Genomic DNA, 15839 nt, shown 5'->3' with positions numbered 1-15839 from the left:
CTGGTTTTCCAGAGGGTCTAGGTTTGACTTTCAGCACCCACATGGCAGCTCACATCCAACTGTAACTCCAGTCATAGGGGATCCTACAATCTCTGTGGGCACTGCATACACATGGTCCATAGACATACACTCAGGCAAAACACCCATACACATAAAGTTAAGATAAAGGCGTTGGCACACAGCTTTGATCCCAGTGTTCAGGAGACAGCGGCAGCCAGACCTCTGAGTTCCAGGCTAGTCTGGTTTACAGAGTGATTTCTAGGACAGCCAAGGTTACAAAGAAAAACCTTGTCTCAAAAAAAAAAAAAACCCAAATAATAATAATAGAAAATATAAAAATGTATTTTTAAATTAAAAAAAATAAGCCAGGCGGTGGTGGCGCACGCCTTTAATCCCAGCACTTGGGAGGCAGAGGCAGGCGGATTTCTGAGTTTGAGGCCAGCCTGGTCTACAACGTGAGTTCCAGGACAACCAGGACTACACAGAGAAACCTTGTCTTGAAAAACAAAAACAAAACAAAAAAAATAAATAAATAAAAAATAAAAACTGCATTAGAATAACCATTTTGGAATGGCTGGATGTCATGTAAATTCCTTGGAGCGGTTGATCCGTGAGTAAGAGAATGCTTGCCCCCTAAGAATCAACAGAAGGAAACATACGATGTAGCTAAGTCACCAATGAGACAGAGGGAGTTGAAGGTTAAGAATTTCGAAGTACAAAATGGTTCAGCCTTAGCTGGCTGTGGTGGTGTACACCTTTATTCCCAGCACTGGGGAGAGAGAGGCAGGTAGATTTCTGTGAGTCCTAGACCAGCCTGATCTTCATTGTGTTCTCCTGTCTCAGGAAATGTCTTTTGCCTCAAAAGACATTTCCTGAGCTAGAGACATGGGACAGTGGTTTAGAGCACTGACTGTTCTTCCAGAGGTCCTGAGTTCAATTCCCAGCAACCACATGGTGGCTTACAACCATCTGAAATGGGATCTGATGTCCTCTTCTGGTGTGTCTGAAGACAGCTACAGTGTACTCAGACATTAAATGAATAAATAAATCTTTAAAAAAAAAAAAAGACATTTCGCTGGACAGTGGTGGCGCATGCCTTTAATCCCAGCCCTTGGGAGGCAGAGGCAGGCGGATTTCTGAGTTCGAGGCCAGCCTGGTCTACAGAGTGAGTTCCAGGATAGCCAGGGCTACACAGAGAGACCCTGTCTCCAAAAACCAAAAAGAAAGGAAGAAAGAAAGAAAGAAAGAAAGAAAGAAAGAAAGAAAGAAAGAAAGAAAGAAAGAAAGAAGGAAAGAAAGAGTGATCTCGGGACTTTATTACCTTGCTTGTTTGCTTGTTCCTTAACTATTTGTGTTTATTGTCTTGCTTGTTCCTTAACCTAGAACTGACCTTAATACTTGCATATATTTAAAATGATATAAAAGCAGATTGGGAAAAAATAAACCTGCCTCAGGCCCAGAATTGGCTCGGGTCATGCTACAGTGCTTCTAATTATCTTTTTTTCCTTTTTCTTTTTTTTTTTTTTTTCGAGACAGGGTCTCTCTGTGTGTCTCTGGCTGTCCTGCAACTCACTCTATAGACCAGGCTGGCCTCGAATTCAGAAATTCGCCTGCCTCTGCCTCCCAAGTGCTGGGATTAAAGGCATATGACACCACCGCCCAGCTTGTTTCTTTCTTTTTTAAAGAATTATTTATTAGCCGGGCGGTGGTGGTGCATGCCTTTAATCCCAGCACTTGGGAGGCAGGCGGATTTCTGAGTTCGAGAGTTCAAGGCTAGCCTGGTCTACAGAGTGACTTCCAGGACAGCCAGGGCTACACAGAGAAACCCTGTCTCGAAAAACCAAAAAAAAAAAAAAAAGAATTATTTATTTATGTATGTGAATACACTGTTACTGTCTTAGACACATCAGAAGAGGGCATCAGATTCCATTGCAGATGATTGTGAGCCACCATGTGGTTGCTGGGAACTGAACTCCAGACCTCTAGAAGAGCAATCAGTGCTTTTAATGGCTGAACCATCTCTCCAGCCACCCCACCCCTCTTGTTTCTAAGGGTTAATCAAGATGACAAAGATATCTCAGTCTTCTTCCCTTTCCTAGACCAAAGTCAGATTCTTGCTTAAAGCTTACTTCTTTGTTCTAGCCCCAAATCAGATTCCAGCCTGAGCTTACTTCTCTGTCCTGGCCTTATGTTAAACTCCTGCCTGAAGCCTACTTCCTTGTCCTGGCCCAATGTCAAATTCTTGTCAAGGGGCCCCCAAAACTCTCCACAATAGAGACCAGCTTTGAAAAGAGAAGCAAGCGTTTTTAAGTTTAATTTCTCCCTCACTCCCTTTCTGCAGTACTGAAGATTCGAACTAAGAATTTTGCATAAATATAAATATGCAAAATTGAGATAAAATGCACTATTGAGATAAAAAATGCACTATTGAGATAAAATGCACTATTGAGATAAAATGCACTATTGAGATAAAAATGCACTATTGAGATAAAATGCACTATTGAGATAAAATGCACTATTGAGATAAACTTCAGCCCCTTAAGCCCTGTTTTTGTTTTCAAGCTGAGGTTTGTCTGTGTAGCCCTGACTGTCCTGGAAGTCATTTCGTAGACCAGGGTGTCCTCAAACTCAAGAGAAATAGGATCTGCCTGCTTCAGCCTCCTGAGAGCAGGAGTTAAAAGTTAGCTGCATCACTGTCTGCTTCAATTCTTTTCTTTCATTACAAGGGTCCCAGGGGCAAAAACTCAGGTCCTTAGTCTTGGCAGCAAATATTGTTACCTGAGTCATCTCACCAGCCCCTGAGAGATATATTTGAAACAGAGTGGTTTCCAACCCAATGTGTACTGGCGGATAACCTTGAATTTCTACCTCTCCTGCCTCCACCTCCTGTGTATTGGCTTTGCAGGTGAACAGGGAGGGCAAAGAGGTGCACACCTTTAACCCTAGGCAGAGGCAGGTGATTTCTGAGTCCAAGGCCAGATTGGTCTACAAGGGGAGTTCCAGGACTGCCAGGGCTGTTATACAGAGAAACCCTATCTCAAGAAACAAAACAAAATAAAACAAAAAGAGATCTCAGGCATAAACTACCAGTCTGGTTTATGTGTTTCTAGGGATTGAACCCAAGGATTCAGGCATGAAGTCCTCTACGAGCTGAGCTAAATCTCCAGCCCGATGATTTCTTTCCTGTCTGTCTCTCTTTTTTACATTGTGGATTAAATCCAGGCCTTTATGGGCTCCAACACTGAATTACACTCCTAGGTTAACGTAATCATTCAAAAAAAAAAAAAAATGCCTAACGTGCTGGGCATGGTCGCAAAGACCCTTAGTTCCTGTGCTCAGGAGGCAGAGGTAGGCAGATCTCTGAGTTCTAGGTCACTTTGCTCTGCAGAGTGATTTCCTGGACGGCAAGGACTAAATAGAGAAGCCCTATCTTGAAAAATACAAAAAGGTTGAATGTATTACAGGATCTTTTTAAAAGCCCCACTTCTTATCAAATGATGGTAAAACTCACAAGTTTTCAGCACAGAATTCAAAACACCAGTTTGTTCCAGATCTTTCTGATCTGTCTCTCCCTGTACTCCTCCTTGTTTACTTAGTCCTAGCCACACCGGGTCCTCTGTGTTCCTGGTGTATGACAATTTGTATAGTAACCCTCCACCCCACCAGTGCTTCATGCTGTCCTCATCCCATCCACTGTTTGACTTTTTGAAACTTTTCTGGTCTTTTTCCAAGATAATGCAAACTCTGATATAGCATGGGTGTTGTGATTTCTCCCAGTTTCCAGAACAGCACCCTGTTGTGTCTGTAGCATAACACATAACACTCAAAGGATTTTTCATTTCTTTTTTTTGTTTTTTCGTTTGTTTGTTTTTGTTTTTCGAGACAGCGTTTCTCTGTGTAGCCCTGGCTGTCCTGGAACTCACTCTGTAAGCCAGGCTGGCCTCCCAAGCTGGGATTAAAGGTGTGCACCACCACTGCCCGGCAGATTTTTTGTTTCACAGAATGACCAAGACCTAGTTGCTCACTCAGTCTTTAAAGTTCTTTAATTTTTTTTTGTTGTTGTTGTTAAGATTTTCTTATCTTGCATGCATCTGGGTGTGTATGTGTAAGGAGGCTTGCCACAGTGCATGCCTTGAGGCCAGAAGATAACTTTTGTAATTAGGTTCGCCTCTGTCACTTGGGTCCTGGGGATTGAACTCAATCTGGAGGTTTGGCACCAAGTGTTTTTACCTGGTTGAGACCTGAGTCTCTCCCCTCCCCCAGTTGAAAATAACAAAATACTTTCAGAATGAAGCTATGGCCACATCATCTATCAGGAATTTCAACTGTAGGAAATGAAGGATGACGAGGTTCAAACACAGGCTCTACAGATGCTGCAGATCATAAGCACGTGGTCAGGTGCCCGATTAACTGCATATTCATGTTCTGTGTTCACCAGTGCACAAACAGATGGTGACCCAGAGCAGACTTCCCGGATGACTCGGCTGCGACTTGGCGAACCTCAAGGCTTCCGCCTAGGGCAGGTGACACCCACAGCTCATAGTGAGTGCTGAGCCACTCCCACTGCCGGCTCCTTCGCCCAGGGTGTCTCATGACCAGATCTCCAAGGAATATCCCCTGCCTGACAGTCACACTTCGCCTCTGACAATTTCTAATAAAGAATCTCTGTGATCGGGGATATTCCGTCGACTAAATGCCTATCTGTGGTACTTGTTCATAAATGTTTATGAATGTTTAAAATATGTATTCACGAGTAGAGGGAAATGAGATGTGTTTAAATCAGATTTGAGGTGCGAAAACTCCTATGCTAGGCTCTAGGTGGTCACCAGTACTCATTGCCACACAGTGTTCGGAACTGGTTATCCCTCAAGGCTGAGTTCCCGCCTTGTCACCCAGCCAAAAATTAATATTCCTTTCTCCCCAAAACCCAAGACTTCCCCTATCAAAGCCCTATATAAGCGTTCCAAGCTACCAGCCATGACATGTCTGTCACGCACAATCCTGAAACTCCATTCCAGCCACTAATTCCTCAAGTCGCCACTGTCTTTCACAGACTCTGCAGCCACCAACGTCAGTCTCCATTCCCAGGAGACCTCCTAGGTCTCCTCTTAGGCCCCGCCCCCTCACGTAATCGCAGCCCCCTGATGCATTTACCAGGCACGCCGGAAGCCCCGCCCCGGGCGGTTGCTAGGCTCCGGCAGCCGGAAGTCCCGCCTGCCGAGTAGTCGTCGCTGCCGCCGCCGCCTCCGTTGTTGTTGTGGTCGCTTCGCCGAAGTCCGCGGCTCAAAGAGCCGGCTCCGTCGTTTCCCGCCGCCATGAAGTGGATGTTTAAGGAGGACCACTCGCTGGGTAAGCGCGGTCGGCCTGGTCAGGCTAAAGATCGCGGCCCCTCCCCCACTCCCGCCGCCCTGACGGGCCCGCTGGGTCGCCAAGGCCCCGGCAGCCTGGCGCCTCCCGCAGACCCGTGTCGCCCTCCGCGGATCTTGCTGGGAGTTCCTGAGGGGATCTGCGGCAAGGGACTCGGGGGCTGGGACGAGGGGCGTACGCACGCAGGTTGCGGGCGGAGAAGGGCGGACAGGAAGATGGGGTTCCGGCAGCGGGGGGGTTGGGGGAGCCGGCCGGCTTGCTGGCAGGTGCGATTGTCAGCCTGGTTTACTTCTTTCCCAGAACACAGATGCGTGGAGTCCGCGAAGATCAGAGCAAAGTACCCCGACCGGGTTCCGGTGAGTGTGGCCTCCCCGCCCCCTTACCCCGCTGTCACCCTTACCCTCTTGGAGAGGTGTCGGGCGGGCGCGCTAGGGCGTGCAACAGTTGAGAAGTTAAGGTCTCAAGGTGTAGCCGGAGACCGGACAGCCTGGGCTTCCGCAGGCCCTAGCGTGGGGCAAAAGGGGCTGGTGCTGTTCAGGGGCACCAGTGCTGAATCTTCCGATCTAGGGCAGCAAGCTGCTTGCAGCCTCTATGCTCCCTCGCCAATTATGTAAGGAACTGTGTTCTAGGACAGGGCAACAGGTCACTGCCACTTTGGGGAACGATGGTGGAGTGAGACTGTCATTTGGGGTTGGATATGGTAGTGTAGTCTCAGGGTAGTCTTTAACTTCTAGCTTCTCTTCACCCTGATTGTGCCATCGTTGGTTGACTAATCTGAAATGCTATTGTTTTGCCTCTAATCAATAAGAATGTTGCTTTAGTTCTGCTTGCTGCCCTGGTTGGGGGATGGTTTCTGATATTGTTATTGTTTTTTTTGTTGTTGTTTTTTTGAGACAGGGTTTCTCTGTGTAGTCCTGACTGTCCTGGAACTCACTCTGTAGACCAGGCTGGCCTCGAACTCAGAAATCCGCCTGCCTCTGCCTCCCAAGTGCTGGGATCAAAGGTGTGTGCCACCACTGCCCGGCTCGTTATTGATTTTTGAAGGACATAAAGTATTATTGTAGCCCTTTGCTTGTAAACAGTTCTTTTGAGGAGAAATGTAGGAGGACAAATGTTAACTGTTCAGAGAGAAGCAACAGGCCAAATGAAACAGGCTCTTGGGTGGTTGCAATTGTAGAATGTTGCCCTTAGTTCATCCATTCTTTCTAGTGTTGCTTGGGATTTTAACACTCTGGTGGATCTATTCTCGGATTGTGGGTTAAAAGACTACAGATGAAACCCTAGCCAGATCAATCTTTCCTCTATCTAGATAAAATGTTAGAAAGCTACCTGTGCAGTGGGGTGGTGTTTGCCTTCAGTCCCAACATTTAGGTGGCAGAGGCAGGCTGATCTCTTGAGTTTGGGGACAGCTTGGTCTACAGCATGAGTTTCAGGACATCTGGGACTACACACAGAAACTCTGTCTTGAAAAAAGTTAGCTTTATAGCTGTGTTTCTCTTACAAATGCTGAGATCAGAGTTGAGGAATAGCAGTCAGCTCTGGACCTCCAGAGTGTGGCTTCTTAAGCTATGGGCATATTGATTTACTTATCTGTGCTGTTCCCCACACACTTCCTTGTCCACACCATGCTCATCAGACTATGAGGCCAGAGCAATCCAGCCCTGCTGGAGTTTGCTCTCCTTCCCCTTCCCTCCCCTCTCAGCTATTCACAGTGCTGGAAACCAGGCACCAGCCTGTGTGGATTCCAGGCTAACGTTGGCTCTGCTGAAGAACAGCCTGAGCTTCTGACCTGTTTGGACTTTCCCAGGTGATCGTGGAAAAAGTCTCTGGCTCTCAGATTGTTGACATCGACAAGAGGAAGTACTTGGTGCCATCCGACATCACCGTGGCTCAGTTCATGTGGATCATAAGGAAAAGGATCCAGCTTCCCTCCGAGAAGGCCATCTTTCTGTTTGTGGACAAGACAGTCCCACAGTCCAGGTAAGAGTTGTTTACTAGATGGGCCTTTGGCTTAGAAATCCATTTGCTGCCTATAAAACTCAAACCTTGAGAGATGTTCTAACTATAACTCCTTTCTCCTTCCTTCTTTCCTTCCTTTTTTTGTTTTGTTTTTTCAAGACAGTTTCTCTTTGTAGCCCTGGCTGTCCTTGAACTCACTTTTTAGACCAGGCTGACCTTGAACTCAGGGAGTTAGCTATGAGCCTCCCTGGAATTAAAGGCATGTGCTACCACACCCAGCTCAGATTGAAACTCTTAATTTGTATATCAGTAGCTTTAGGGTAAGGTGCTGGGCACACAATGTATGTATGCACCCTTTTTAAAGGAGTATCTGGAGTTATTTGATATGAGTGTGTGCTTGTGTGCAGAGGTCAGAGGACAACATCTGGAGTTGGTTCCTTTCACATTAGCACTCAGTTGTAGGGCTTGCTGACTGGAGCTTTTACTTTTTTAAGCCTCTAGCATACATTTGGAGACAGCATCTCTCACTGAACCCTGGGCTTACTGATCTAAAGCAGGTCCTCATGCTCCCACAGTGAGTGCTCTACTGTTATCTCCCCAGACCCCAGAGCTGGACTTTTAACATGAACCCATTCTAGCCTCCCAGAAGGTGACTAAGATACCCGATGTTGACCTCTGACCTCCACATACACGTGTGCAAACTCCATACCCTAAACAAATTACTCAGAATCCTTCAGAACTTTCTTGGGCTTAAGCCATAGGTAGAACTGAGGTCTGCAGTGAGTGTCTCATCTATTAATTCATGTAAACTGGTCCCTTTTCCCTCTCCCAGGGGTCAGAATTTAGGCAGGGCCATTACAGTCTGCTCTTTTGGTGTAGCTCACAGCCTGGCTTGAGTTCCCCTGACTAGCTTGGCTGAAACTTGGTTCCTCCTTTCCCATTAGTGATTGGGCATTTTACAACCCTGAATCAGATTTCAGTCTTCATGTGTCTCTTCAGTGTGAATTCCTTGTTACAACTTATTTTAGGGACCTAAACTAGGTTTGGGGGCTAGCCTCGTTTGTAGAAACAGGATTCATTGATAACTACAAAAGATGCCAAGTGTGGTGGAATACTGGTGCGAGCATGTTCACACACACACACACACACACACACAAAGCTCTTAGTTTGAGAAGGCAAGAGGATTGGGAATTAAAGAATACCTTGGGCTATACAGTGACTCTGTCTCAAAAAAAAATTTTTTTCAAAAGAGACCTAAGTCAAATTTTACATCTTATTTCTGTTGAAGGTGAACGACTGGCTATTGTCTTGGTACGGTTTCTTTGTAAATCTGTCTATTACCTATTTCTGGTGTCTGGTAGAGAGGAAGTACAGGAGAATAGCGGAAGCTTCAGTAAAGCCAATAAATACTTGGCCTGAGGAGACAGGAGAAAGGCCAGAGCCTGAAGACTGAGAGCCGGAGCAACTGGATGCTACCCGTCAGTTAGCACCTATAGCTCTGGTGGTCTTGTCATCCATTAGCCCTTCTCAGCCTCATTCAGAGGCTCTTGGGTAGTGTGTTGACAGCTGTGCACTTTACCAGCAGGAAGTTGGGGCATCTACAGGGTCCCTCTGCCCCCCTTGAGGTAAAAGGAAGTAAATCCTTCGCAGCTTCTAGACCTTGCACAGTACCTTGGTGAGTCTGCTTCCCCACCTGGAGAGGAAGTAGGAAACTAGTAGCAGTGCACTGGTACAGTGTCCTTGATGCCTGTCCTCTGGCACGGTGGTCAGCTGTGGGGATCCAGTTCAGGGCCTTGTCTAGCCAGGCAAGTGTTCTCCTAAGTCACATACTCCGTCCCCTGGCACTTGTAGAAGGAAAATAGAGCAGCTTCTGAAGAAATGAAGATTTCTCTAATGGATCTATAGCTTCTGGTGATGGAAGTGGCTTACATATCTCATCACCTTTTCCCTGTTGTCCCTGAAGTATAAATTGATTGGATGAAGTGGTTCTCAGAGCAACAGAAGTTGCTTCAGCCATTTTCACACTAGGTACTTTGTAGAAAACCACACAAGACCATTTTTATTTCTCCTATTTGTCTTTCTAGTCTCCTGAGTCTACCTTAAAGCCGGTTACATTTGACTGAAGTGATCTAGGACTGAGTGATCAGAACCCCAGAAACCAAATTCTGATTCTTCAGGACAGAGAACACCAAGGCCTTTAGTAGTTAAGGTCTCAGTTATTGTCTTCTTGGCCTACAGGCCAATCTGTATTTATTTGGGGGTTTTATTAAAAAACATTTGTTGCTGGGCTGTGGTGGTGCATGCAGGTGAGTCTCCTCCATGAGTTCTGGGGTAGCCTAGTCTATGCAGTGAATTCCAGAATAGCCAGGGCTATGTAGGAAGACCCTGTTTTAAACAAACAAAAAGAAAAAGTTTGAGAGTCAGGGAAGTGCTGACTGCAAGCCTTTAATCCAAGCACTTGGGAAACATAGGCGAGTGAATCTCTGAGTTCAAGGCCAGCCTAGTCTACAGAGTGAATTCTAGGACAGCTAAGGCTACACAGAGAATTCCTGTCTTGGAAAAACTAAAACAAATGAAAACAAAACAATATATTTGTTAGCCAGTTTTGGGGTAATAGATACTTGTAGTTCCAGCTCTCAGGAGGCTGAGGCAGGAGGAGACCATCTTGGGGAATGCAGTGAGACCTTCAAAAATCAAATCCCAAACCCAAATTGGAGTATAAACAAAAGAGGCATGTGACATTTCAGACCCATGCAAATGTCAACATCCATTGGAGCCCAAAGGAAAGTACGGCAGGGTCCCTTTCCTAAAGCTGGTGGTGACTCAGCTTTGCCGGCTCCTCCTCAAAGTCAGGCAGTTTCCTTAGGGAAGCCTGGAGCCTCCTTCAACCTTCATGCAGTGCTTGCAGCTTGCACAGTGGCTGGGGAGATGAGCACAGAGAGAAGGAATGCAGGCGTGCAGGAGCGCTGGTCCTTCCCGCCATGATTGACAGGCCCCAGAGGAGCAGTGGTGCTTGAGGTTGAATCGAGTGCATTGGTTACGAGTAGAGCTAAGCCAGGCTAAGCATGGAGGGGGCCGGGTAGTATTTTAGTATTAAATATAGATGCTGTATATGTACACAGGCAAGCCTGTAAGAGGTTTAGTTCCTTTGTTTTTCGAGTTGCTGTTTTGTTTTTAAAAAGTGGGATCTCAGCTGCCCTTTCTTTCTCTTCTGTTTTTGAGACTCTACATACCTCTTAACTGTCCTAGAACTCAACATGTAGACCAAGCTGGCCTCAAACTCAGACCCACCTGTCTCTGCCTCCTGTACTAGAATTAATGGCATGTGCCATCAGGCCCTGCCTCAACTGCCTATTTCATGGAGTTTTAGAAAGTTGGATTCTCTGCCTCATGCTTACATCAAGGATCTGGCTCAGCACAGAAGAGGAACTATGCCTTTATTTAGACAGAACTGAGAAAGACATGGGTCTACAAGTTTCCAAGTCATGGTAGTTGAGGGGAAAACCAGGTCTGTTTGTTGCTAGTCTTTGTTCTTTGTTTAGAGCAGTGTAAAGGAGACAGGAAGCTGAGTGTTGTTGTAGTGCACATCTTTAATCCCAGCACAGGAGACAGGGAGGCAGAGCTCTGAGTTCAAGGCCAGTCTGGTCTACATAGTGTATTCCCAACTGGCAGAGAGCTACATAGAGACTCAGTCTCAAAATAAAACAACAAAAAAAAAAACAGGACTCTGTTATTGAATACATATCTCCAACTTGTTACCAACTTGGCTTGGGGGGACCAGTGCTGCTTAAAGTGGTGGTTGGTTGGTTGTTTCCCCGGCTTAAAGGCTGGTAAGATGTCTTAGGGCCATCTTTTGTTGAGAAGTGTGCTTAAATGTAACAATTGTGATCCTTTCTGGGTAAATACTTCTCTCAGAAATGGCTATTGGTCTGGTGAAGGGACCTCACAGGTAAAGGTGCTTGCTTCCAAGCTTGACAGCCTGACTTTGCTCTCTGGAACTCACATTGTGGAAGGTGAGAAGTGGATTATACAGACTGTCCTGACCTTTACATACACACAAAAATGGTTGTTTTAAAAGAAAAGGTGTGTTTTAGGAGTGGCAGAAGATTGTCAGAGAAACATGACAGGAAGCAGTAGTCAGCTCTGTGTATTTTGGTTTCAGTCCTGTTAACTTTTCACTTCACAATCAGTGCCTTTCAAGGTTCACCGTGGTGGTGGTTATTGACTCCTGCCTCGCCCCACTGTCCTGCCTTGCTGAAAGACAGCGAAACGCAGGAGCTGCATGGCAGCTGGCTGGCCAGGTGGTCATCACTCCAATCACTCCAGCCTGTTAGGACTCAGTGCCTCCATGGCCTGCCTTTGGTTGAGAGTTGAAGGCAATTCCACTGGGGGTGGGTGTTCACATGAGCCCTAGGTCAGCCTTTCCCAGTTCACAGGACTAATGCCATAGCGAATCCCGCACCAGGTTCTTACTGAGACTTGGCTTTACTATTGGTCGGTTCCTCCCCTGGAAAATGACATTACCTGGATCTGTGTGACCGACCTGAATGGAGGCACAGGGAGCAGCCTTCGGGGAATAACTGGGATTTGTTTTACTCAGCACTTGACATCCTCTCACCATAGACTGGCTCCATGGTTTGCATTTACCATCGGCATTTTCCATTTCTTAATTCATTAGAATCAGGAGTTAGGTGGCAGTGCCCCATAGCTGTAGTGTGATTCTTTCTCCATCTACAGCACTAGAGTGCATTGTCCTGAAGGCTGTGGGTGTCTTCTACATGCACTTCCCAGTGCCTTAGGTAGGAAGCCTTAGGGTTGTGGTGTGGTTTACTTGGTCTAACTGTCCAGCAGGCCTGGGCATCTTACCTGGCAGATATGTTAAAGCTGCCTCTGCTTTAGGTCTCCTGGCCATTCTGACAGCCAACTCAGTGTAGGTGCTCAGGTCTTGACTCTGAGAGGGAAGATCATCTGCCCTGACGTTTATAGAACATGTCCTAGACTAACATGCCTGCCCTCTGCTTCATTTGAGTGACCTTTTGATGGAACTTTGTTAGTGTGTATGAGGGGTCCTGTTAGGTCATTGGTTATGGCCTATCTGTATGTTCACTGGGAGGCAGTACAGGCTGGTGGTAAATGTTTTTTAGCTAGGTGGTGGTGCACACCTTTAATTCCAGCCCTTTGGGAAGCAGAGGCAGATGGATCTGAGTTCAATGCCAGACCTGTTTACAGTTCAATTTCCAGGACAGCCAGGCCACAGATGGGAAAGGAGGCTGGGTCCCATCACAAGATGTCTTATTTCATGTCATTCATAAGTTCTGATTTCATGTCATTCATGGAGATGCTCATAAGGCTCTCTAGAGATCCCAGAGGCAGCCCAGGTTGAAAATCAGCACAGGAGGTGTTCTCAGGAACCAGCTTCCTGCTGCACTGTTACTGTCCATGGAAATGGCATGCAAACCTCTTGTGGGTTTTAAAAATACTAGCTCTTTAATACTCAACAAGTTAAAACCAGGTGAAATTGCCAGGTGTGGTGGTATACTTCTTTAATCTCAGCACAGGCAAAGACAGAGGATCTCAGAGTTCAAGGCCAGCCTGGTTTACACGAGTTGTCATTTCAACATGTAACTAAACTTGCTTTCTTTTGAAATCAATCTTGTGTTTTTCCACTTAGCACATCTCAGTTCAGATGCCATATTTTGGTTGCTGAGCAAAGCTGTGACTTCTGTTTAAGAAGTAGTCATATAGGGTTTCCTTCACCTGTGGGGATTTCAATTAAATAATCCTGTTCAGAGAGGTTTGTCATCTTTGTTTTTTAGTTTTTAATTTATGTGCATGAGAGTTTTACCCAAATGTATATTTGTGTGCACTGTGTGTGTCTGCTGCCCACGGAGGTCATAAAAGTGTGTCAGATTCCCTGGAACTGGAGTTATGGTTGTGAGCTGCCGTACGGGTGCTGGGTGTTTCCTCTGCTGAGCCATCTCTCCAGCCCATCCAGAGAGTTATTTCACAAATGCCAGATTAAGAAAGCCTCACATCGAAAGCTCTTGTGATTGGAGAAGACCACAGACCTTTTCTTATTCAGACTCATCCCCCAGACCATTACTTACTAATCTACCCACACAGCCACTCACGCTAAGCATGCAAATGGGGCGGGAGGTGAAAGAGGAAAGCAACACTCTCCCTTGATTAATGTGCCATGTCCCTTGTCTCCATCAAACACTAGTGGCAAAGGCAGGAGGAATAATTGCTTCAGAGTTCCTGAGTCCCTCTTTATACTCCCCATTGGTCCTTGGTATACAATATATTTAGTTGTTTTGGAGACAAAGTCTGATGTAGCTAGGCTGGCCTAGAATTTTATATGGAGCTGCGAGTGACCTTGAATTTACAATCCTTCTGTCAGTGCTGGGATTACAGGTTTGAGCCACCATTCTTAGGCTTTTTCATGCACTGTGGGGTGGGCTGGGGCGTTCTGGGGTGGAGTCTGGTCTGAACCCATGTTGTGAGTATACTATGCAAGCACTCTACCAACTGAGCTACATCCCTGCTCTGTCCATATTTAAACAACTTGTGGCACGGAGGACATGTTCTTGGGTCAGCATGTTACTGCTGGTTCTGGTTGACCTGCCACTTCCTCATTATGGTCACATGGCCAGAGCTTGTCTGCAGTTGCAGTAGGTGTTACTACACTCATTGAGACAACTCAGTTTCCTGGCAGAGAACTAGCTTAGCTCTCTACTGCAGTCTGTTTGCAGCATAAGGCAAACTGGTTTTCCACCCACGTGTTTAGTTTAAGGAATCCTATTTTTGGAGGTCCTTAGGAAACTTGAGCAGTCTTATTACATTTTATTCTTTTGAAATAATGGAAATCCAACCTAGGCCTTTACTCAAGCTGGGTAACAAGCACTCTCCCACTGAAGGGCATCCCTGGCCTAGTGAAGCTTCACTGGGCTCAGATGCTGTAGGGGCTCTGCGTTGTGCATCAGGAGCTCTTTGGCTGCTGTAGAAGATCTCTGGGGACTCACAGAGTGTGGCCCAAGTGCTCATAGTAAGGATCCACCTGTATCTTTAACATTGGGTCTGAGTATGAATATTCAAACAAATATTCTGATGAAGAGAACCAGCATGTTCCTGTGACAAGGCTCTTTCACAGTGTGGGGAGGATCCCTGCCATCTCCAAGGAGTTGGCTTCCTTACAGGCTTCAGAGTGAGTGTGGGGATTGTAGGCATGTGCTGTACCTGGATTCTAATGTGTTGTAATCTCGCCCTCTTTCTGTGCTGCTAGAAATTCAACCCAGGGCCCTGGGCCTGCAAGGTTAGTGCTGTCACTGAGCCACCCCTCAGCCCATCTTCAGTTTTTCATGCCTCTGTTTTCTTTCAGTAGAGCAGATTGCGGGTCACAGCAGGTACCTGAATTATTTTTATCTCCCAACCACCAACCGCAAAGCTCCTTATCTTCAGGCCTCATTTTTCCTCTTGATACCTGGACTCAATTCTCAATTTTTTTTTTTTTTTTCTCTTTCAAGCCTAACTATGGGACAGCTTTACGAGAAGGAAAAAGATGAAGATGGATTCTTGTATGTTGCCTACAGCGGAGAGAACACTTTTGGCTTCTGAGGCCCTTGCTGGGCTAGGTGCACCCTTCCTGCTTGTGTATCTTGTAAATAACTGGCTGTTCTCAGTTACTCCGCCAGAGCCTCCACAGACCTACTAGTGCATTTGTAACTGGATTTATTTCTTAATATATTGGAAGGTTTTGTTTCCTTAGATTAGTAAATTATCATACAGAGTTTTATTTTCAGTTTTCTTTTTGTGCACTGTCCTCATGGCTATATGCTCCAGGGAACCTGTCCTCTGGGAATCATATTTAATGAAGACATAATGAAGGGAGGTAGGTGTGGTATTAAAAGTGGAAAGGAGGGCTGATGCATTGTTTGGATTATGTCCGAAGTGTTAGATGGCTAAGTATTAAAGCACCCAAATTAAATCCTTAGCAATCAGAACACTTGCTTCACTAGATTTTGCCAACTGCAAATCATGTTGGACTGAGCTAATCTGTTCTTCTTTCTGAGACTATTAAGGTAAATAATTAACAATAAAGCCTCCTTCTAAAGGCATTCCGGTGTGACCATGTCCGTCATTCACCTTCATGAGTCAGGAATGGCTCCTGCTTGTCAGGCTGGGAGAAGGGCTTGCAGGGTGCAGCAGCTTAGTCTAGGATGGGAAGGGGTGGCTGGTATCAAAAGGGGATTGGTTTTTCAGTGGTTAATATAGTCATAGGTTCAGATTTCAGGACTGTAGAAAGGCATATACTGCAAAGTCTCTTCTGCTTATGGAAAATTGTATGAGCTTCTTTTCAGCATTTTAGTAGCAAAATTGTAAGTATGAATATATATACTTTAAAAAGATTTATTGTCGTTTTGCCTGCATGTGTCTGTATGGGTATGATTGATCTGGATTTGGAGTTACAGACAAGTTGTGAGCTGCATGTGGGTGCTGGGAATTGAACCCAGGTC

General features: G+C 45.9%; 1 protein-coding gene across 1 annotated transcript; it reads left to right on the top strand.

Moving 5' to 3' along the window:
* Nucleotides 1–5203: 5203 nt before the first annotated feature.
* Nucleotides 5204–15440, top strand: Gabarapl2 (GABA type A receptor associated protein like 2). Its single transcript, XM_028768742.1, has 4 exons — nt 5204–5349; nt 5668–5723; nt 7175–7347; nt 14850–15440. The coding sequence occupies exons 1-4, from the start codon at nt 5316–5318 to the stop codon at nt 14938–14940; spliced, it is 354 nt and encodes a 117-aa protein (XP_028624575.1). The 5' UTR covers nt 5204–5315; the 3' UTR covers nt 14941–15440.
* The last annotated feature ends 399 nt before the right edge of the window (nt 15441–15839 follow it).

This window comes from Grammomys surdaster, unplaced genomic scaffold (genome assembly GCF_004785775.1).
Source record: "Grammomys surdaster isolate TR1022 unplaced genomic scaffold, NIH_TR_1.0 187, whole genome shotgun sequence".
NCBI lineage: Eukaryota > Metazoa > Chordata > Mammalia > Rodentia > Muridae > Grammomys > Grammomys surdaster.
Note: the sequence above shows the minus strand (reverse complement) of the source record. Positions and strands in the feature narration are given on the sequence as shown.